The sequence below is a fragment of the Pan troglodytes genome, chromosome 16, assembly GCF_028858775.2.
Source record: "Pan troglodytes isolate AG18354 chromosome 16, NHGRI_mPanTro3-v2.0_pri, whole genome shotgun sequence".
In the NCBI taxonomy this organism is placed as follows: domain Eukaryota; kingdom Metazoa; phylum Chordata; class Mammalia; order Primates; family Hominidae; genus Pan; species Pan troglodytes.
The window spans coordinates 56,802,256-56,818,453 of NC_072414.2; the positions used below are offsets into that span (position 1 = coordinate 56,802,256).

General features: G+C 52.2%; 1 protein-coding gene and 1 long non-coding RNA gene across 11 annotated transcripts; one reads left to right on the forward strand and one right to left on the reverse strand.

Moving 5' to 3' along the window:
- Positions 1-1,103: 1,103 nt before the first annotated feature.
- PIF1 (PIF1 5'-to-3' DNA helicase) lies at positions 1,104-13,093 on the reverse strand. 10 transcript variants are annotated; one of them, XM_063795131.1, is made up of 15 exons: positions 13,065-13,093; positions 11,686-11,799; positions 11,098-11,174; positions 9,285-9,861; positions 7,984-8,116; positions 7,772-7,897; positions 6,879-7,032; positions 6,679-6,793; positions 6,494-6,600; positions 5,357-5,496; positions 4,627-4,733; positions 3,764-3,851; positions 3,453-3,598; positions 2,046-2,237; positions 1,104-1,829 (listed from the first exon to the last, which is right to left on the reverse strand). In XM_063795131.1, exons 4-15 carry the CDS (start codon positions 9,840-9,842, stop codon positions 1,770-1,772), a joined length of 1,926 nt encoding a protein of 641 aa, XP_063651201.1. In that variant the 5' UTR covers positions 9,843-9,861; positions 11,098-11,174; positions 11,686-11,799; positions 13,065-13,093; the 3' UTR covers positions 1,104-1,769. The 10 variants fall into 10 exon arrangements, 7 of the variants coding, with proteins under 7 accessions (XP_063651201.1, XP_063651200.1, XP_009427606.2 ...); XM_063795130.1 differs by lacking the exon at positions 13,065-13,093 and adding an exon at positions 12,455-12,927; XM_009429331.5 differs by lacking the exons at positions 11,098-11,174; positions 11,686-11,799 and having other exon boundaries at positions 12,455-13,075.
- On the forward strand, positions 11,781-14,626 carry LOC134808545 (uncharacterized). The gene is made up of 2 exons (XR_010151748.1): positions 11,781-11,875; positions 14,331-14,626. It is a non-coding gene; the product is annotated as an uncharacterized LOC134808545 (long non-coding RNA).
- The last annotated feature ends 1,572 nt before the right edge of the window (positions 14,627-16,198 follow it).

The following is a 16,198-nucleotide window of genomic DNA, read 5'->3' on the forward strand; positions in this document are numbered from 1 at the left end:
TGCATGCCTCCATCATAACCCATATTTACCACCCAGAATCGATACCTTTTCACTCACAAGCAGAGAATCTTAGTTTTAGCTAGCCTATGAGGACCCCTGGGCAATTTCCATCAGGCTTTTTGAAAAACTGAAGTTAGTTTGTTGATGATCAGGTTCAAGCTGGGGAGACCATCAAGGCTCAAACTGAGAAATTTCAACCCAGGCTCCTAGCAAATGCAGCAACATATAGCAGGCCTGTTTGTTTCCCACCACGTGAATTCTCTAGTATGTCTGACTATTGGGTGATGGTAACTCACCTTCACCAAATGACAACGTCATTTCTGTTTTTTTTTTTTTTTTTTTTGAGACGGAGTCTCGCTCTGTCGCCCAGGCTGGAGTGCAGTGGCGCGATCTTGGCTCACTGCAAGCTCCGCCTCCCGGATTCACGCCATTCTCCTGCCTCAGCCTCCCGAGTAGCTGGGACTACAGGCGCCCGCTACCACGCCCGGCTAATTTTTTGTATTTTTAGTAGAGACGGGGTTTCACCGTGTTAGCCAGGATGGTCTCGATCTCCTGACCTCGTGATCCGCCCGCCTCGGCCTCCCAAAGTGCTGGGATTACAGGCGTGAGCCACCGCGCCCGGCCCTGTTTTTTTTTTTTTTGAGACAGAGTTTCACTCTTGTTGCCTAGGCTGCAGTGCAATGACGCAATCTCAGCTCACTGCAACCTCCACTTCCCCACCTCCCGGGTTCAAGTGATTCTCCTGCCTCAGCCTCCTGAGTAGCTGGGATTACAGGCATGCACCACCATGCCTGGCTAATTTTGTATTTTTAGTAGAGATGGGGTTTCTCCATGTTAGTCAGGCTGGTCTCAAACTCCCGATCTCAGGTGATCCACCCACCTCGGCCTCCCAAAGTTCTGGGATTACAGGCGTGAGCCATCATGCCCGGTGACAATGTCATTTTATTGCTAGTCACCAACATCAGATAACTCAGCTTTTCAAACGACCAGTGATACTAAGACCACCTCACAGAAGGGTGTGATCTCAGCCACTGTGGCCTAAACAAACACGTGTGTGCACGTGCACAAGTGAGAGGGGGAGAGAGAGGAGGCAGGAGGCACAGTTTTTACACAATTCTCTAGTTTATTTGTCCAAAATAAATACAACTTGAGAACATCCATTTCAATGTCCCCAAACACTATTTATCCCCTGAAAAAGCAGCTTAAAATATGGGTGCACATTTTGCAGCTTATGTTCTTTGGTTAGGCTCTGAAGGGTGTTTGTTCTGGGCTGGGCTAGGCTGGGCCTAGCTGTAGAGACACACCTAATTTCCGTTCTCTGTTTGGAGGCTGTACCCAGCCTGAGTCCCCACCAGTCCCCTCCAAGAGCCCTGATGCTGCTTCCGGAGCACCTGTCTTCATTGCCGCTCCCTTCTGCAGCCTGAAAGGAGGGATGTTCAGGACTCTGCAGCTCTGTGTCCAGCCCTTGCAGAGAGCTTTGTCCTCTGACATCAGCTACCACACAGGCTCATTCTCAACTGGCACAGAAAGGGTTACTTCTGACCCTACAGCAGCTGACCCAGGGCAAAGTGAGAGAAACTGAAGCACAGCTGGTATATGGGTTTAAAGTACTCTCCCTTTAACCCTGCCAGGAGGCTGAGAGTCCCTAAAAAATACAGAAGGGGACACTGCCTGCCTACTCCAGTTATTCCCTGGGGCCCTGGGCCACTAGGGAGCAGGAGGACGGGGAGGCCACAGGCCACCCTTTGTCTTCTCTTTGTGGGTGAGGCTCAGAGGTTTGGGTCCATGTTCTCCTGGTCTGAGGCTGCCTCATCATCATCTGGGGACTCCTGGATCAGAGCCAGAGAAGCCCAGTCATGGGTTTGTGCTGTTCCCCAGGACCATAACCTGGGGGCCAGCATCTCTTTCCTCTTGCCCTCACCCCCAAAGGAGCCAGCAGAGGGCTTTTCTGCCCCCACCCCAGGTCCCACTGGGCCAGCCCTCCCTCTGTCCTAGCTCCCACCCTGCCCATGGCCACAGCCCACCACTGGATGACTCCCTCTTACCAGACTGAGGCTCCTGCCCCGCCGCAGGGTGGCATAGAAGTGCAGCACACGGGGGTCACAGCGAACCGCCATGGGGTCAAAGTCCAGCACACGTAGGCCCTGCAGGCTGCGGGCCCGAGAAAGGGCCACATAGGCCTGGCCACTGGCAAACACACGGCCCAGAGAAATCTCCACACAATCCAGGGTCATGCCCTGGGGGATGCAGGGACAGAGATGGAGTCAGCTCAGCCTTAAGTCCCTTGCCCCGAAAGGCCTGACCCTTTACCAGCCCTGCTACTGCCCCTGGATCTCCTCGTCCAGTCCAGAGAGTCTCTAGACAGAGGGAGAGCATGACAGCAGGTGGCTGTCTGAGTAGGAGGGGGACCAGGAGACAGATCCAGGTAAGAGTTGAGGGATGGAGTGAAAGGAAAGCACTCAGGCTCTGGGTCAGACAGGCGTGGAGCTGAATCCAGGCTGCCACTCACTAACTATGTGACATGGGACACATGAGCCCTGGTTTCTTTCTGTGCAAAATAGGATTATTCATTATATCTATACTTTATACTTGATACAGTGGTTGTATACAATTTATACAATTTAACGTATCTAGTGGTGGCTTAGAAAACGGTGGGGCAGGAGATGGCAGAGGGGAAGTGAATGTATCCAGGAAAGGGAGAGGAGGTGGACTTGGAAATTCACTAAAGAAAAGTTTATTCTGGGCTGGGTGTGGTGGCTCACGCCTATAATCCCGGCACTTTGGGAGGCCGAGGCGGGCAGATCACCTGAGTTCGAGACCAGCCTGGCCAACATGGCAAAACCCCATCTCTACTAAAAATACAAAAAATTAGCCAGGCGTGGTGGCGGCCGCCTGTAGCCCAGCTACTCAGGAGGCTGAGGCAGGAGAATGGTGTGAACCTGGGAGGCGGAGCTTGCAGTGAGCCAAGATCACTGCACTCCAGCCTGGGCGACAGAGCAAGACTCTGTCTCAAAAAATAAAATAAAATAAAATAAAATAAAATAAAATAAAATAAAATAAAATAAAATAAAATAAAAAAAGACACATAGGCCAGGCACGGTGGCTCACACCTGTAATCCCAGCACTTTGGGAGGCTGAGGTGAGTGGATCACGAGGTCAGGAGATTGAGGCCATCCTGGCCAACAAAGTGAAACCTCATCTTTACTAAAAATACAAAAATTAGCCAGGCGTGGTGGCATGCGCCTGTAGTCCCAGCTACTCAGGAGGCTGAGGCAGGAGAATCTCTTGAACCTGGGAGGTGGAGGTTGCAGTGAGCCAAGATCGCGCCACTGCACTCCAGCGTGGGCGACAGAGCAAGACTCTGTCTCAAAAATAAAAAAAAGACACATAGACTGCAACATGCCTGACCTCCCTCTGCCCTCCCTGTCCCTGCCCCCCACACCGGTGCTCACTTGGCTCTTGTGGATGGACATCGCCCAGGCCAGCTGGAGGGGCAGCTGCTGCCGACTGAGGAGCTGGCCCCCGGTGGCCTGCACCGTCCAGCGGTCAGCGTGGATGACCTCAGTGACTCCACACAGGAACCGCACCTGGGGTAGCCCTAAGGAGAGCATGGAGCAGTCCAACTTTAGCTCTGCTTCAGGGCTCTGAGGTGAGGAGCAGGGGCCTTTGGAGCTTTCCTTCCTAGTCTTTTTCTCCCCCCACCATTCCCGGGGCCATGCTGCAAAGCCCCATAGCAGGACTGCCACCTCCTCCCAACACTTACCTCTCCCTTCTGCCTCGAACCCAACTACCACCCCTCGGGCACCATTCACCAGGCCCCGAGACACCGATAAGTTTTTCACCAGCATCACCTGCAAGGGAGAGAGAGGAATGGACAGCAGACCCCCTACCCATGCCTGGTCTTAGCTTCGCCATCGCTGTTCTCAGAGGCTGAGGGCAGGAAGCTGTCATGGGGACACTGAATCCCAATCCTTAGCTCTGCCACTGGCTGCCTGTGACCCCTGGGGCAAGTTGCCTTATCTTCCTCGGTCCCAATTTTTCTTTATGTCCATAAAGAGGAATAATATTTGCTCAATTTGCCCCAGAAGGAGGTGGTAAGGGATCAATAAGGCAACCTCTATCACAGGGCTTTGAAAATGATTGGCTTGGTTATAGGTACATCTGTGGACCACAGATCTTGAGGGATGGCCTCTAGGTCCTGCCACCCCTCTCAGATACACTGTGCCTGCATTTTCCCCTTGGGTGCCCTAAGGAAAATCTTCTGCCCACCCCCAACATTGAGGGAGGAATCAGGACTGTCTCCTGTTTATAAAGTATACTACAGAAGATAGCTGTGTGGGGTAGGTATTTCATTCCCCATTTTTAGGGATGAGGGGACAGAGCTTCAGCAAGGGAAAGAAATTTGCCCAAAACAACACTGCTTGGAGGACCTCCTGGTGTAGGAAGAGAAAAACAGTAGAAAGCTTAAGATGGGAAGGTGGGTGGGAACAGGAGGCAGGGAGGTTTTCAGTGTGGTCAAAGCTGGGCCCACTGGCTGCAGAGTGGCCTGGGCAGAGGGGTAGGGATCAGCAAGGCCCATGCGGGACAGCCCAAGCTCCCAGGGGCTAGGCCCTGCTTCCCACTCACCTGGGCCCCCAGCTTTAGTTGAAGGAGCTGGCTAACAGGACACTGGGCATCCAGGGTACTGGCCAGCTCAGGGTTGCTGTCCATAGCCTCAAATCTGTGTACCTTACCTGGAGAAAAAGAGTTGAGCAAACAGATCACAAATCACTGACTTGTGACTCAGCATCCCAAAAAAGACTTTTTTAAAATTTAAATTTAATTTAATTTTATTTTTTGAGAAGGAGTTTCGCTCTGTTGCCCAGACTGGAGTGCAAAGGCATGATCTCGGCTCACTGCAACCTCTGCCTCCCGGGTTCAAGCGATTCTCCTCAGCCTCCCGAATAGCTGGGATTACAGGTGCCCACTACCACATCTGGCTAATTTTTTTCTATTTTTAGTAGAGATGGGGTTTTGCCATGTTGGGCAGGCTGGTCTCGAACTGCTGGCTTCAGGTGATCTGCCTGTCTCGGCTTCCTAAAGTGCTGGAATTACAGGTGTGACCCACCACTCCCAGCCTCCAAAAAAAACTATTAGACCAGAGCACGGGGGTAGGGAGTAGAGGCAGCGCAGGCCTGGGGGGCTGTGGAATTTAGTTCATCACACCTCTCAAAGTCACAGTTGCATTTGCAAATATGAGGGCCTTTATGGCTTCAGAGGTTGGGGGCCTAGGACCCAGAGGCCCAGGTTGCCTGGGGGCTACATCTGCTTATAACTCTTCCCAGCTGGTCTTGCCCAGCCCAGGCTCCCTGCTCACCTGGCAGCTCCTGAAGCCGCCTCTCGTTGGTGAGGGCCACATCATCCTGGTGGGTGCAGAGCCTCGTGGCCACAATCCCATCTCGCCCCACCTTGTGGGAAGCTGTGGCCTGGAGCTGGCGGGTCACCTCATCTGAACACCTGTTGGGGCTGGACTGTCAGGGCAGAGCCCACCTGTGCAGCAGGGGAGGTGGGGAACATGGGCAGGATGGCTCAAGCCGCAGGCCAAGGGTCAGGCCTTGGGACTGGAAGAGGGCACCAGGGAAGAGTTGCTGCCCCCTCAAGCTGGCCAACCTGTCCCTTCCAAACTTGGACCCCAAACATGGGGAATAAGCAGGGGCAGGGTACTGAGCTTTGATCACATGTGGGCACCCTTCCCTGTGCTGCCCCAGGTCAGAGCTGGCCACCCTCGCACTCCATAATGCTCCTGAGGAAGTTGGCTATGATGAGTGAGCACAGGCTGGAGATTTGCAGGACCCAGATTGGCCTCCAGGGTACAATCTTCTATCCACTTGCCTCCTACCTTGGGTGAAAAATCTAGCTTATGTTTCTGTTTTGTTTTTGTTTTTTGAGACGGAGTCTCGCTCTGTCACCAGGCTGCAGTGCAGTGGCATGATCTTGGCTCACTGCAACCTCCGCCTCCCTGGTTTAAGCGATTCTCCTGCCTCAGCCTCCCAAGTAGCTGGGACTACAGGTGCGTGCCACCACGCCCAGCTAATTTTTGTATTTTTAGTAGAGACTGGGTTTCACCAGGTTGGCCAGGCTGGTCTCAAACTCCTGATCTTGTGATCCGCCTGCCTCAGCCTCCCAAAGTGCTGGGATTACAGGCGTGAGCCACCGTGCCCAGCCCCTGACACCTACTTTATGCCAGGCCTTGTGCTAGGTGATGGAGACCCAACCCTGAGGGAGGCTAGGTCCCAGCACTCACAGAGCAACCATCTCCTATGGTGCCATGATGGTCTTGACTACAATCCATCCTGAGTTGTCCAGTGTCCTGCCCAAGGCTCCTCTTCCTGCATGGAGTGCTTGCTCCTGAGGGTAACAATTCTACCCCTTCTGTGGGTCCCTCTCTGTGTTCCACTGTGGCCCATGCCTGGATCCTCATCCCATAGCCCCTTCCCCAACCAGCAGAGCTCACCTGCCTAGCCTCACGGCCTGCAGTAGAGAGATGAAGGTCTGGTCTGCCTGCCTCCACACCTTGGTCAGCTCCAGGGTCACTGGCACACACCTCTTCCAGCTCTTGGACTGGTGGGGGCAGGGTGGGGGTGGGTCAAGGAGCAGAGCAGACCCCCAAGGAGAGCAGAGCTAGGAGGTGAGTAATACCTGGAAGCAGAACCGTGGGGGCTGGGAGCCCTTGGTCACAGGTGGCAGCTGCAGAAAGTCCCCACAGATGATGAGCTGGATCCCTCCGAATGGCTTGTTCTGCTGCCGGACAGCTCTGGAGAGGAGCGTGGGGTGCTTTAGGGGCACACAGAAGACCACCAGGTCCCAGTTCTCACCTGCTGCCCTCTGAACATACTGACCTGGCCACGGCCTCCAGTTTGTCAAACAGGTCTGCCTCCACCATTGAGATCTCGTCAATGACCAACCGCTGGCAGTTCAGCCAGCCCTGCCGCACGCCTGGCCTTTGGGCCAGGGCCACACACTGGGCTAGAGGAGCCTGGCCTGAGCCGATGCCTGTGAGTGACACTATTCAGCCTGGGCTAATACCCAAAGCCTCTCTTTTTTTTTTTTTTTTTTTTTGAGAGGTCTCTTTCTGTCACCCAGGCTGAAGTGCAGTGGCACAATCTTGGCTCACTGTAACCTGGGCCTCATGGGCTCAAGCGATCCTCCCACCTCAACCTCCATAGTAGCTGGGACTACAGGCACACACCACCATGCTCAGCTAATTTTGTTTTGTTTTGTTTTGAGATGGAGTCTCGCTGTGTCGCCCAGGCTCAAGTGCAGTGGCGTGATCTCGGCTCACTGCAAGCTCTGCCTCCTGGGTTCACACTATTCTCCTGCCTCAGCCTCCAGAGTAGCTGGGACTACAGGCGCTTGCCACCATGCCTGGCTAATTTTTTTGTATTTTTAGTAGAGACGGGGTTTTACCATGTTAGCCAGGATAGTCTTGATCTCCTGACCTTGTGATCTGCCCGCCTCGGCCTCCCAAAGTGCTGGGATTACAGGCGTGAGCCACCGCGCCCGGCCGCTAATTTTTAAATTTTGTGGAGACAGGGTTTACTGTGTTGGCCAGGCTGGTCTCAAACTCCTGGGCTCAAGCGATCCTCCCACCTTGGCCTCCTAAAATTTTGGGATTACAAGAGTGAGCCACGGCGCCCAGCCCCCAAAACTCCCTCTTTATGCAGACCTCCCCTCTCTCCCTTCCCAGAAGCTGGGCTTGCTCTTAGCTCAAGCTCTAGGGGTTCCTACTTACCTGCAAAGGCATGGAGGGTGGTGCCCCCGATGTGGCAGGCTGCCACCCCAGTGCTGGCAGTGGCCACAGTGCCTGTGGGGGGCAGTGAGCCCAGGATTCGCTTTAGCAGATATGACTTCCCTGTTCCTGGACAGGGGCAAAGTTAGACAGGTCTCCCTGTTCCTCTATCCCACCCCACCACTGTCCCCCTACCTCCTCTCTGCCCCCACTACCTGCACTCCCAGTGAAGAAGATGCTCTGGCCTTTCAGGACGGCCCTCAGCACAGCAGCCTGTTCCTCAGAAAGCTGTGGCTTGGTGGAGGGCAAGCTCAGCCTCTTCACAGGCAGGGGCCACCTTGGGGCTTCCTGGGGGGAACAGAGCTATCTCAGAGCATCCTCCCACCCGCTAGGCATTACCCCCACCCTTCTTGGCCCATGTGCAATGCTGGGCCTGGTAACCCTTTGTCCTCTACTGCCTTCATTCCATGGAGCTCTTGGGTTTGCCTGGAGAGCTTGCCAGCAACTCTTGGGGTCCCGATCTCTCCTTGTGCCCTGAAGACCCCCATTGTCCAGTCCTGGGCAGACCACACCAGTGTGGTCTACACCCTCCCTTAGCTCCTTCCCCTGGGTTCCCTAACCCTTCTCATCCTGTCACTAAAGTTTCCTTCCTGTCACCTAAGTTTCTCTTCCTATCACAAACCTGTTTCTCACCTCAAAATACCCAAGCAAAACCCTGTCTAGCCAGGGCCCCTTCTTATCCTGTCTCTGTCCTCTTGCCAGCTTAGTGTCAAACCCTGGTGGGCTATGATTCACCTGCCCCAGCCCACAAAAATTGTCAAACCCACCAGACTTTTTTCCCCTCATCTGCTTCAACTGTTGGCTGCCCAGGACACGAATGACCACTTCATTTTCTCCATAAGCTCCTCTACTCTGGGCCTATTACCCTCTCCCAGCATTCTTTCTGTAGTCCTTTGCAAGCCTCCTTCTCTTCTTTCTCTCTTGCTCTTTTTTTTTTTTTTTTTGAGGAAGAGTCGCGCTCTGTCACCCAGGCTGGAGTGCAGTGGCGCGATCTAGGCTCACTGAAACCTCTGCCTCCCGGGTTCAAGCTATTCTCCTGCCTCAGCCTCCCAAGTAGCTGGGATTACAGGCGCCCGCCACCGCGCCTGGCTAATTTTTGTATTTTTAGTAGATACGAGGTTTCACCATGTTGGCCAGGCTGGCCTCAGATCTCCTAACCTCAGGTGATCCACTTTAGCCTCCCAAAGTGCTGGGATTACAGGCGTGAGCCACCATGCCCGGCCTCTGCTTTCTCTTTTAATGTAGCCAGGTCCCATTTCCTGTTTTGATTTACTCCATTTCAGGGATTACACTATAACAACCACAGGCACAATTCCCACACCCCTGTCATACTGAGATGTCAGATGGGTATCAAATACCCACACCGGCTTCCCCTCAAACTTGGGTCTCTAGGTCTCTGCCATCTTAAAGAATGGCACATCTACTCCTAAAGGTGTCCCTTCTTTCCCGTCCTCACTGTGCTAGGCTCGGCCCCAGCCTGGGGCTCCACAGGCCGCTTCACCAGCGTAGTGTCCGGAACCCGGGTGGCCGCCCTGAGCCGCCGCTCCTCGGGCTGCACAGGGCTGATGGTGACGAAGTCGCGGGGCCGCGGGCCCAGCAGCTGCGCTCGGGCGGAGGCCGGCCCGGGACCCGGGGCCGCAGCCAGCTTGAGGCGCAATGTGCGCAGGAAGCGGCGCAGGCGGTCTGGGGGGCAGTCCGAGAGCAGCAGCTGCACTGCGCCGGCCCCCGGGGTGTCGTGGGCGGGGAGCCGCAGGGTGCTGCGCCCGGCCTCGGCGAAACGCGTGAAGAGGCGCGCGGCGCGCAGAGGGAAGCAGCGCGGCCGCCCCGCGGGTCCTGGCGCTTGCAGCCGCAGCATCAACTCGCGGCGCTCGTTGCGACCCAGGCTCAGCTCCGCGGTGCGCAGGGCCTGGCGCCTTCGCGGCTGCCCGCCCGGGCTCAGCTCCTCCACAGCCACGCGGCACCGCAGCTCCGAGTCCTCGTATTCCCCTGCCGCCGCCTCTATGCCCGAGAGCATCGTCACCGCCTCTGCTGGTCTGCGAAGACACCGGAGCACAGGGGTCATGAGGATTCATGAGACGTAATGGGTGCTATAGGGGACGTAATGGGTGCTATAAAGGACGTGACAGGGAGCAGGGTCAAGGCTACACAGGATCACGAGGACTGTCACTGGTAACACAAAGAGGTCACAAAGACGGAGAAAGGGCTTTGGGCTAACCAAAAATCCACCCTTAGAATGTGCCCTGGGCCGGGCGCAGTGGCTCACGCTTTAATCCCAGCACTTTGGGAGGCTAAAGTGGGCGGATCACCTGAAGTTAGGAGTTCTGAGACCAGCTTGGCCAACATGGTGAAACCTCGTCTCTACTAAAAATACAAAAATTAGCCGGGCGTGGTGGCGGGCGCTTGTAATTCCAGCACTTTGGGAGGCTGAAGAAGGAAGATCGCTTGAGCCCAGGAACTCGAGGCCATCCTGGGCAACAAAGCGACACCCTCTAATTAAAAAAAAAATACATACATATAAATACATACATATGCATACATTATATATATGTGTGTGTGTATATATATATACACATATATATACACACACGCACCCTGCTACACAATTTACATTTCTATATATCCAATTTCTATATATATATATACACACACTATATATACAATTTCTATACACACACACACACACACACACACACACATATACACACACACCGTGCTACATAACAATTTCCAGAGCGGCGGATGGGCACCGAGGATTAGGGAGCCTCAGGTGTCCTGCAAGGACCTCACTAGAACAGGGGTCCCTGCGCAGAAAGAATCCTCCTTCCCCGAGACCCAGGGCGAGCACATGAATCCTCAGAGTCCTCTCCCCAGGAAGCAGGAGAATCGCCGGTGGGGAGATGCAAAGAGGGCTGCCGTGTAATAAGCGACTTCTGCCTTGTAGGTACATTCACTGGCTTATATGCAGCGGGCAGGTCTCACTCTTCCCCGTGTACAGACGTGGAAACAGGCTAAGAGAGGGAAACTCACTTGCCCTTCATAAGCCACAGCGGCTAGTAGTCAAAGTCAGTGTGATTCCCATGCCCTCGCGCTTCCCACCACCAAGGTGGGGACGAGGTGGAAAATATTCGGCTAGGGAAATCGCGGGGGACCCTGGGACCCTAGAAGCCGTGCTCCCTCAGGCTGACCCATTTGTCTGCACCCTCCCGCCGGAAACCCCTAGATAAATCAGGCTCTTTGCTCCCCACCTCTGGGTTCGGGCAGACACTCACTTGTGCCGACACTCAGATGAACAAGCAGATCGTAGCCGGCCTGTGGCTAAGCTCCGAAACTAGAAATTTTTCAAATGCTAGAGGCAGAAAATCACCCAATCACCGACTGGATCTTTAAATTCTCCAGCCACTCAGAGGTAGGGGCGTAACAATGGGCGTGTCTTTCTTTGCGCCTCTACTCCAGGAGCTTGGGCTGTACCAATTGCCTGCTAGAGGAAGGAGGTTTATGGTTGTGGCCGAGCATACCAAATCCAGTGGACGGCTGGGCGTGGTGGGAGGAGGCCGCCGCTGCGGCAGCCACCCGGCGGCGCGTGGTGTCGGGTCTGAAAACCCTACGCGACTCCGAAGATTTATTTTCAGAACCATCCTTCCAGCACACTCCCTCTCCCCTCTAGCCCGCACGCAGAGGCTGGGCTTAGCCTTGGGGAAGATCTGCCTTTGGACTCTGACACCCCTGTTTACACTCACAGTACCGTTGTCCAGTTCTGGGCAGACCACCCCAAGGCCTGCCCAATCCCTCCCCCGCCCCCAACTCTACATCCTTCTCTGCCTTTGTAAGGGACTTTACGCTTTGGCTCTCTCACTCACCTGAGGCCCATGAGTGAGAAACTCTGAGACCTGTGCCACGTGCCAGAGGGTACAGCGGAAGCGAGTAGAGTCTCTGTCTTCAGGGAAATTTTATCCCTCTTCTTGCACAGGATGCTGAAAGAATTTACTTTTAATCATCTTTATTATCTCATTGAAGCTTGGAATTACATAGCTGGAAAGGATCTTACAGGTGAGTCTGGCTACCTCATTTTACAGATAATGATAAGTACCATGGATTAAATTGCCCTTTCCTTTCCTTTTTCCTTCTTAGGGCTCACTCTGTCGCCCAGGCTGTAGTGGAGTGCAGTGGCGCAATCTCTGCTCACTGCAACCTCTGCCGTGGCGCGATCGTGGCTCACTGCAACCTCCGCCTCCTGGGCTCTGGTGATCCTCCCGCCTCAGCCCCCCAGGTAGCTGGAACTACAGATGCACACCCAGCTAATTTATATATATATATATATACACACACACACACACACACACACATATATATACACACACACATATATATACACACATATATATATACACACATATATATATATATAATTTTTTTTTCGTATAGACGGGATGTCACCATGTTTCCCAGGCTTGTCTCGAACTCCAGAGGTCAAACGATCCACCCACCGTGGCCTCCCGAAGTCCTAGGATTACAGGCATGAGCCCGGACCTTATTTTTCAAATGAGAAAAAAGCAAGGCTTCCAGAGATTTTACTGAAGGTCACATAGCTGATATGGAGAGCAAAACCAAACATTGAACCCAGATTACCTGCTCGCTTAATCACTCCATGGGGTTTAGCTACTATACCACACTGCTCCCAGTCTGTTAGCGGTAGAGGGTGGTGACTGAAAGTTGTCCAGGTTCTTGGCGTTTTGAACAAAGAATTGGACAAAATGCCCATCAAAGCAAAGAAACAATGAAGCAACAAAAGAACAAAAGCAGGAATTTTTTGAAAACGAAAGTACGGCTAGGCGCGGTGGCTCACGTCTGTAATCCCAGCACTTTGGGAGGCCGAGGTGGGGGGATCACTTGAGGTCAGCAGTTCCAGACCACCCTGACCAACATGGTGAAACCCTGTCTCTACTAAAAATACAAAAATTTCCGGGTGTCGTGGTGGACATCTGTAATCCCAGCTGCTTGGGAGGCTGAGGCATGAGAATCACTTGAATCCAGGAGGCAGAAGATGCAGTGAGCCTGGATCGTGCCGCTGCACTCCAGCCTGAGCGACAGAGCGAGAACTTGTCTCAAAACAAACAACAACAACAACAAAAAACAAAAACGAAAGTACACTCCACAGTGTGGGAGGGGACCCGAGATACAGAATTTTCTTGGGTTCAAATACCCCCTAGAAGTTTCCCATTGGGAACTTTACGCTTACTTCATGTAACTGAAGTGGTAGGGATAATCAGTCTGATTGGTTGCAGACAGCAACCATTCAGAGGCCGGAGTGAAGTTACAAAGTTGCAAACGAAGACTGGACCCACACTCGTATGATTTGTTGCAGACAGCCAATCTCCCATCTGCCAATCTCCCATCTGCCATGCGGGAAACGTCAAAGGGAGTAGCCTTTGGTCCTTTTGTCCTTGTCCTTACTTAGGAGTGGAAGTTAGAGTTTTCCTTTTTTTTTTTTTTTTTTTTTTGGGAGACAGAGTCTGGCTCTGTGCTCTGTTGCCCAGGCCGGAGTGCAGTGGCAGGATCTCGGCTCACTGCAACTTCTGCCTCCTGGGTTCAAGCGATTCTTCTGCCTCAGCTTCCCAAGTAGCTGGGACTACAGGTGCGTGCCACCATGCCCATTTAATTTTTGTATATTTGGTAGAGATGGGGTTTCACCATATTGGCCAGGCTGGTCTCGAACTCCTGACTTCGTGATCCGCCTACCTCGGCCTCCCAAAGTGCTGAGATTACAGGCGTGAGCCAACATGCCCGGCCAGGGTTTTCTTTTTTTTTCTTCTTCTTCTTCTTATTTTTTTGAGGTGGAGTCTCTATTTGTTGCCAGGCTGGAGTGCAGAGGCGCTATCTTGGCTCACTGCAACCTCTGCCTCCCCCATTCAAGCGATTCTCCTGCCTTAGCCTCCCAAGTAGCTAGGACTACAGGTGCATGCCACCATGCCCAGCTAATTTTTGTATATTTAGTAGAGACGGGGTTTCACCATGTTGGCCTGGATGGTCTCAATCTCTTGACCTCGTGATCTGCCCGCCTCGGCCTCCCAAAGTGATGGGATTACAGGTGTGAGCCACTGTGCCCAGCCGGGTTTTCCTTTTAATTTAGTTCTAGGAAGTCGGCGTGAAACAGCCTTAGGTTCCCTGCCTCCAGACCCTGTTCTTCTGCCTCAAGGTGACTGGCCTAGCTTCATGAAAGGTATAACCTGGACTGGAATCTCAGCTAGTAACAGCCACTGCAATGCCTTTCCAGTGGATGCTACCCTAAGCAGGTTTCCATAATGTCTCAAGCCTCTGTTTTCTCAAAATGGGAGAAAGATAAAAATAGTCTAAAATTGATTGGTGATAGTTGCACAACCCCGTGACTATACTGAAAACCATTGAATCGAATGCTTTGAATGCTTAAATTGTATGGTATGTGAATTATATCTCCATAAACCTGTTAGAAATCTTTTTTTTTTTTTTTTTTTTTTTTTTGAGACAGGTTGTCACTCTGCCACCCAGGCTGGAGTACAGTGGCACAATCATAACTCACTGCCGCCTTGACCTTCCTGCTCAAGTGATCCTCCCATCTCAGCCTCCCAAGTAGTTGGAACTACAGATGACTACCACCACGCCTAGCAAATTTTTGTATATTTTATAGAGACTAGGGTCTCGCCATGTTGCCCAGGCTGGTCTCGAACTCCTGGTCTCAAGAGATCTGCCAGCCTCAGCCTGCCAGAGTGCTGGGATTACAGGAGTGTGCCACCATGCCTGGCTTGAAAGAAATCTTGAGAGATATTTTTCTTCTCCAGTGTTGTCTTGACATATATTGAATATCAGTGGCATGCGTCATTGTGTATGAGTAAATGAGTAGGTTAAGAAAAATTTTCAGCTGGGTGTGGTGGCTCACGTCTGTAATCCCACCACTTTGGGAAGCTGAGGCAGGTGGATCATGAGGTCAGGAGTTCAAGACCAGCCTGGCCAAGGTGGTGAAACCCCATCTTTACTAAAAATACAAAAATTAGCTGGGTGTGGTTGCAGGCACCTGTAATCCCAGCTACTCGGGAGGCTGAGGCAGGAGAATCGCTTGAACCCAGGAGACAGAGGTTGCAGTGAGCCAGGATCGCACCACTGCACTCCAGCCTGGGCGACAGAGCGAGACTCTGTCTCAAAAAAAAAAAAAAAAAAAAAAAAAGAGAGAGAGAAAAGTTTTCAAGGTCATTATGGTAGGCAGAATAATGACCCCCTTCCCCAAAATGTCCATGTTCAAATCCCCAGAATTTGTGAATATTATCTTACATTGGCAAAAGGGACTTTGCAGATATGATTAAGTTTTTTTTGTTGTTTGTTTTTTTTTTTTTGAGGCGGAGTTTCACTCTTTTTGCCCAGGCTAGAATGCAATGGCATGATCTCAGCTCACTACAATCTCCACCTCCCGGGTTCAAGCAATTCTCCTGCCTCAGCCTCCCTAGTAGCTGGGATTACAGGCATGTGCCACCACACCTGGCTAATTTTGTATTTTTAGTAGAGACAGGGTTTCTCCATGTTGGTCAGGCTGGTCTTGTACTCCTACCTCAAGTGATCCGCCCACCTCGGCCTCCCAAAGTGCTGGGATTACAGGCGTGAGCCACCACACCCGGTCATGATTAAGTTTTTTGAGATGAAGATGTTATTCTGGATTATATGAGTGGCCCAATGTAATCACAGGGGAAAGAAGGAAACAGGAGTCAGAGAAGATATGACAAAGGAAGTAGAGTTGAGAGAGAGAGAAAGAGAGACGTGAAGATGTTACTGTTGGCTTTGAGGTTGGAGGCAAGGGCCATAGACTAAACCAAGGAAGGCAGGAGCTCTCTAGAAGCTGGAAAGGGCAGGGAAATGGATTATCTCCTGGAGTCTCCAGAAGGAAAACAGCTTTTGATTTTAGCACAGTAGGACACATTTCAGACTCCTGGCTTCCAGAATGACAAGATGATAAATTTTTGTTGTTTTAAGCCACTAAATGTATGATAATTTGTTATAGCAGCCATAGAAATAAGAAACAAATACAGTCACATAGAGAGAAAATGAAAGAGCTGGGATTATGAACCCAGGTCTGTTTCCAAAGCCTGTGTTCTCTCTTTCCACTGCCCTCTGCTTACAATGGGCCTAGCGCACTTACTCACAGGGGAAGCCAAATGCCTTACCCTGATTCTGTGTGCAATACCCCAAACTGCTTCAAGGGAAGGCACCAGAATGTTCCAACGGATTTTCTCTTAATATGTTTTTTTTTTGTTTTGGCTTTCAAACTTTTTTTTTTCTTTTTTTGAGACGGAGTCTCGCTCTGTCGCCCAGGCTGGAGTGCAGTGGTGCAATCACGGCTCACTGCAAGCT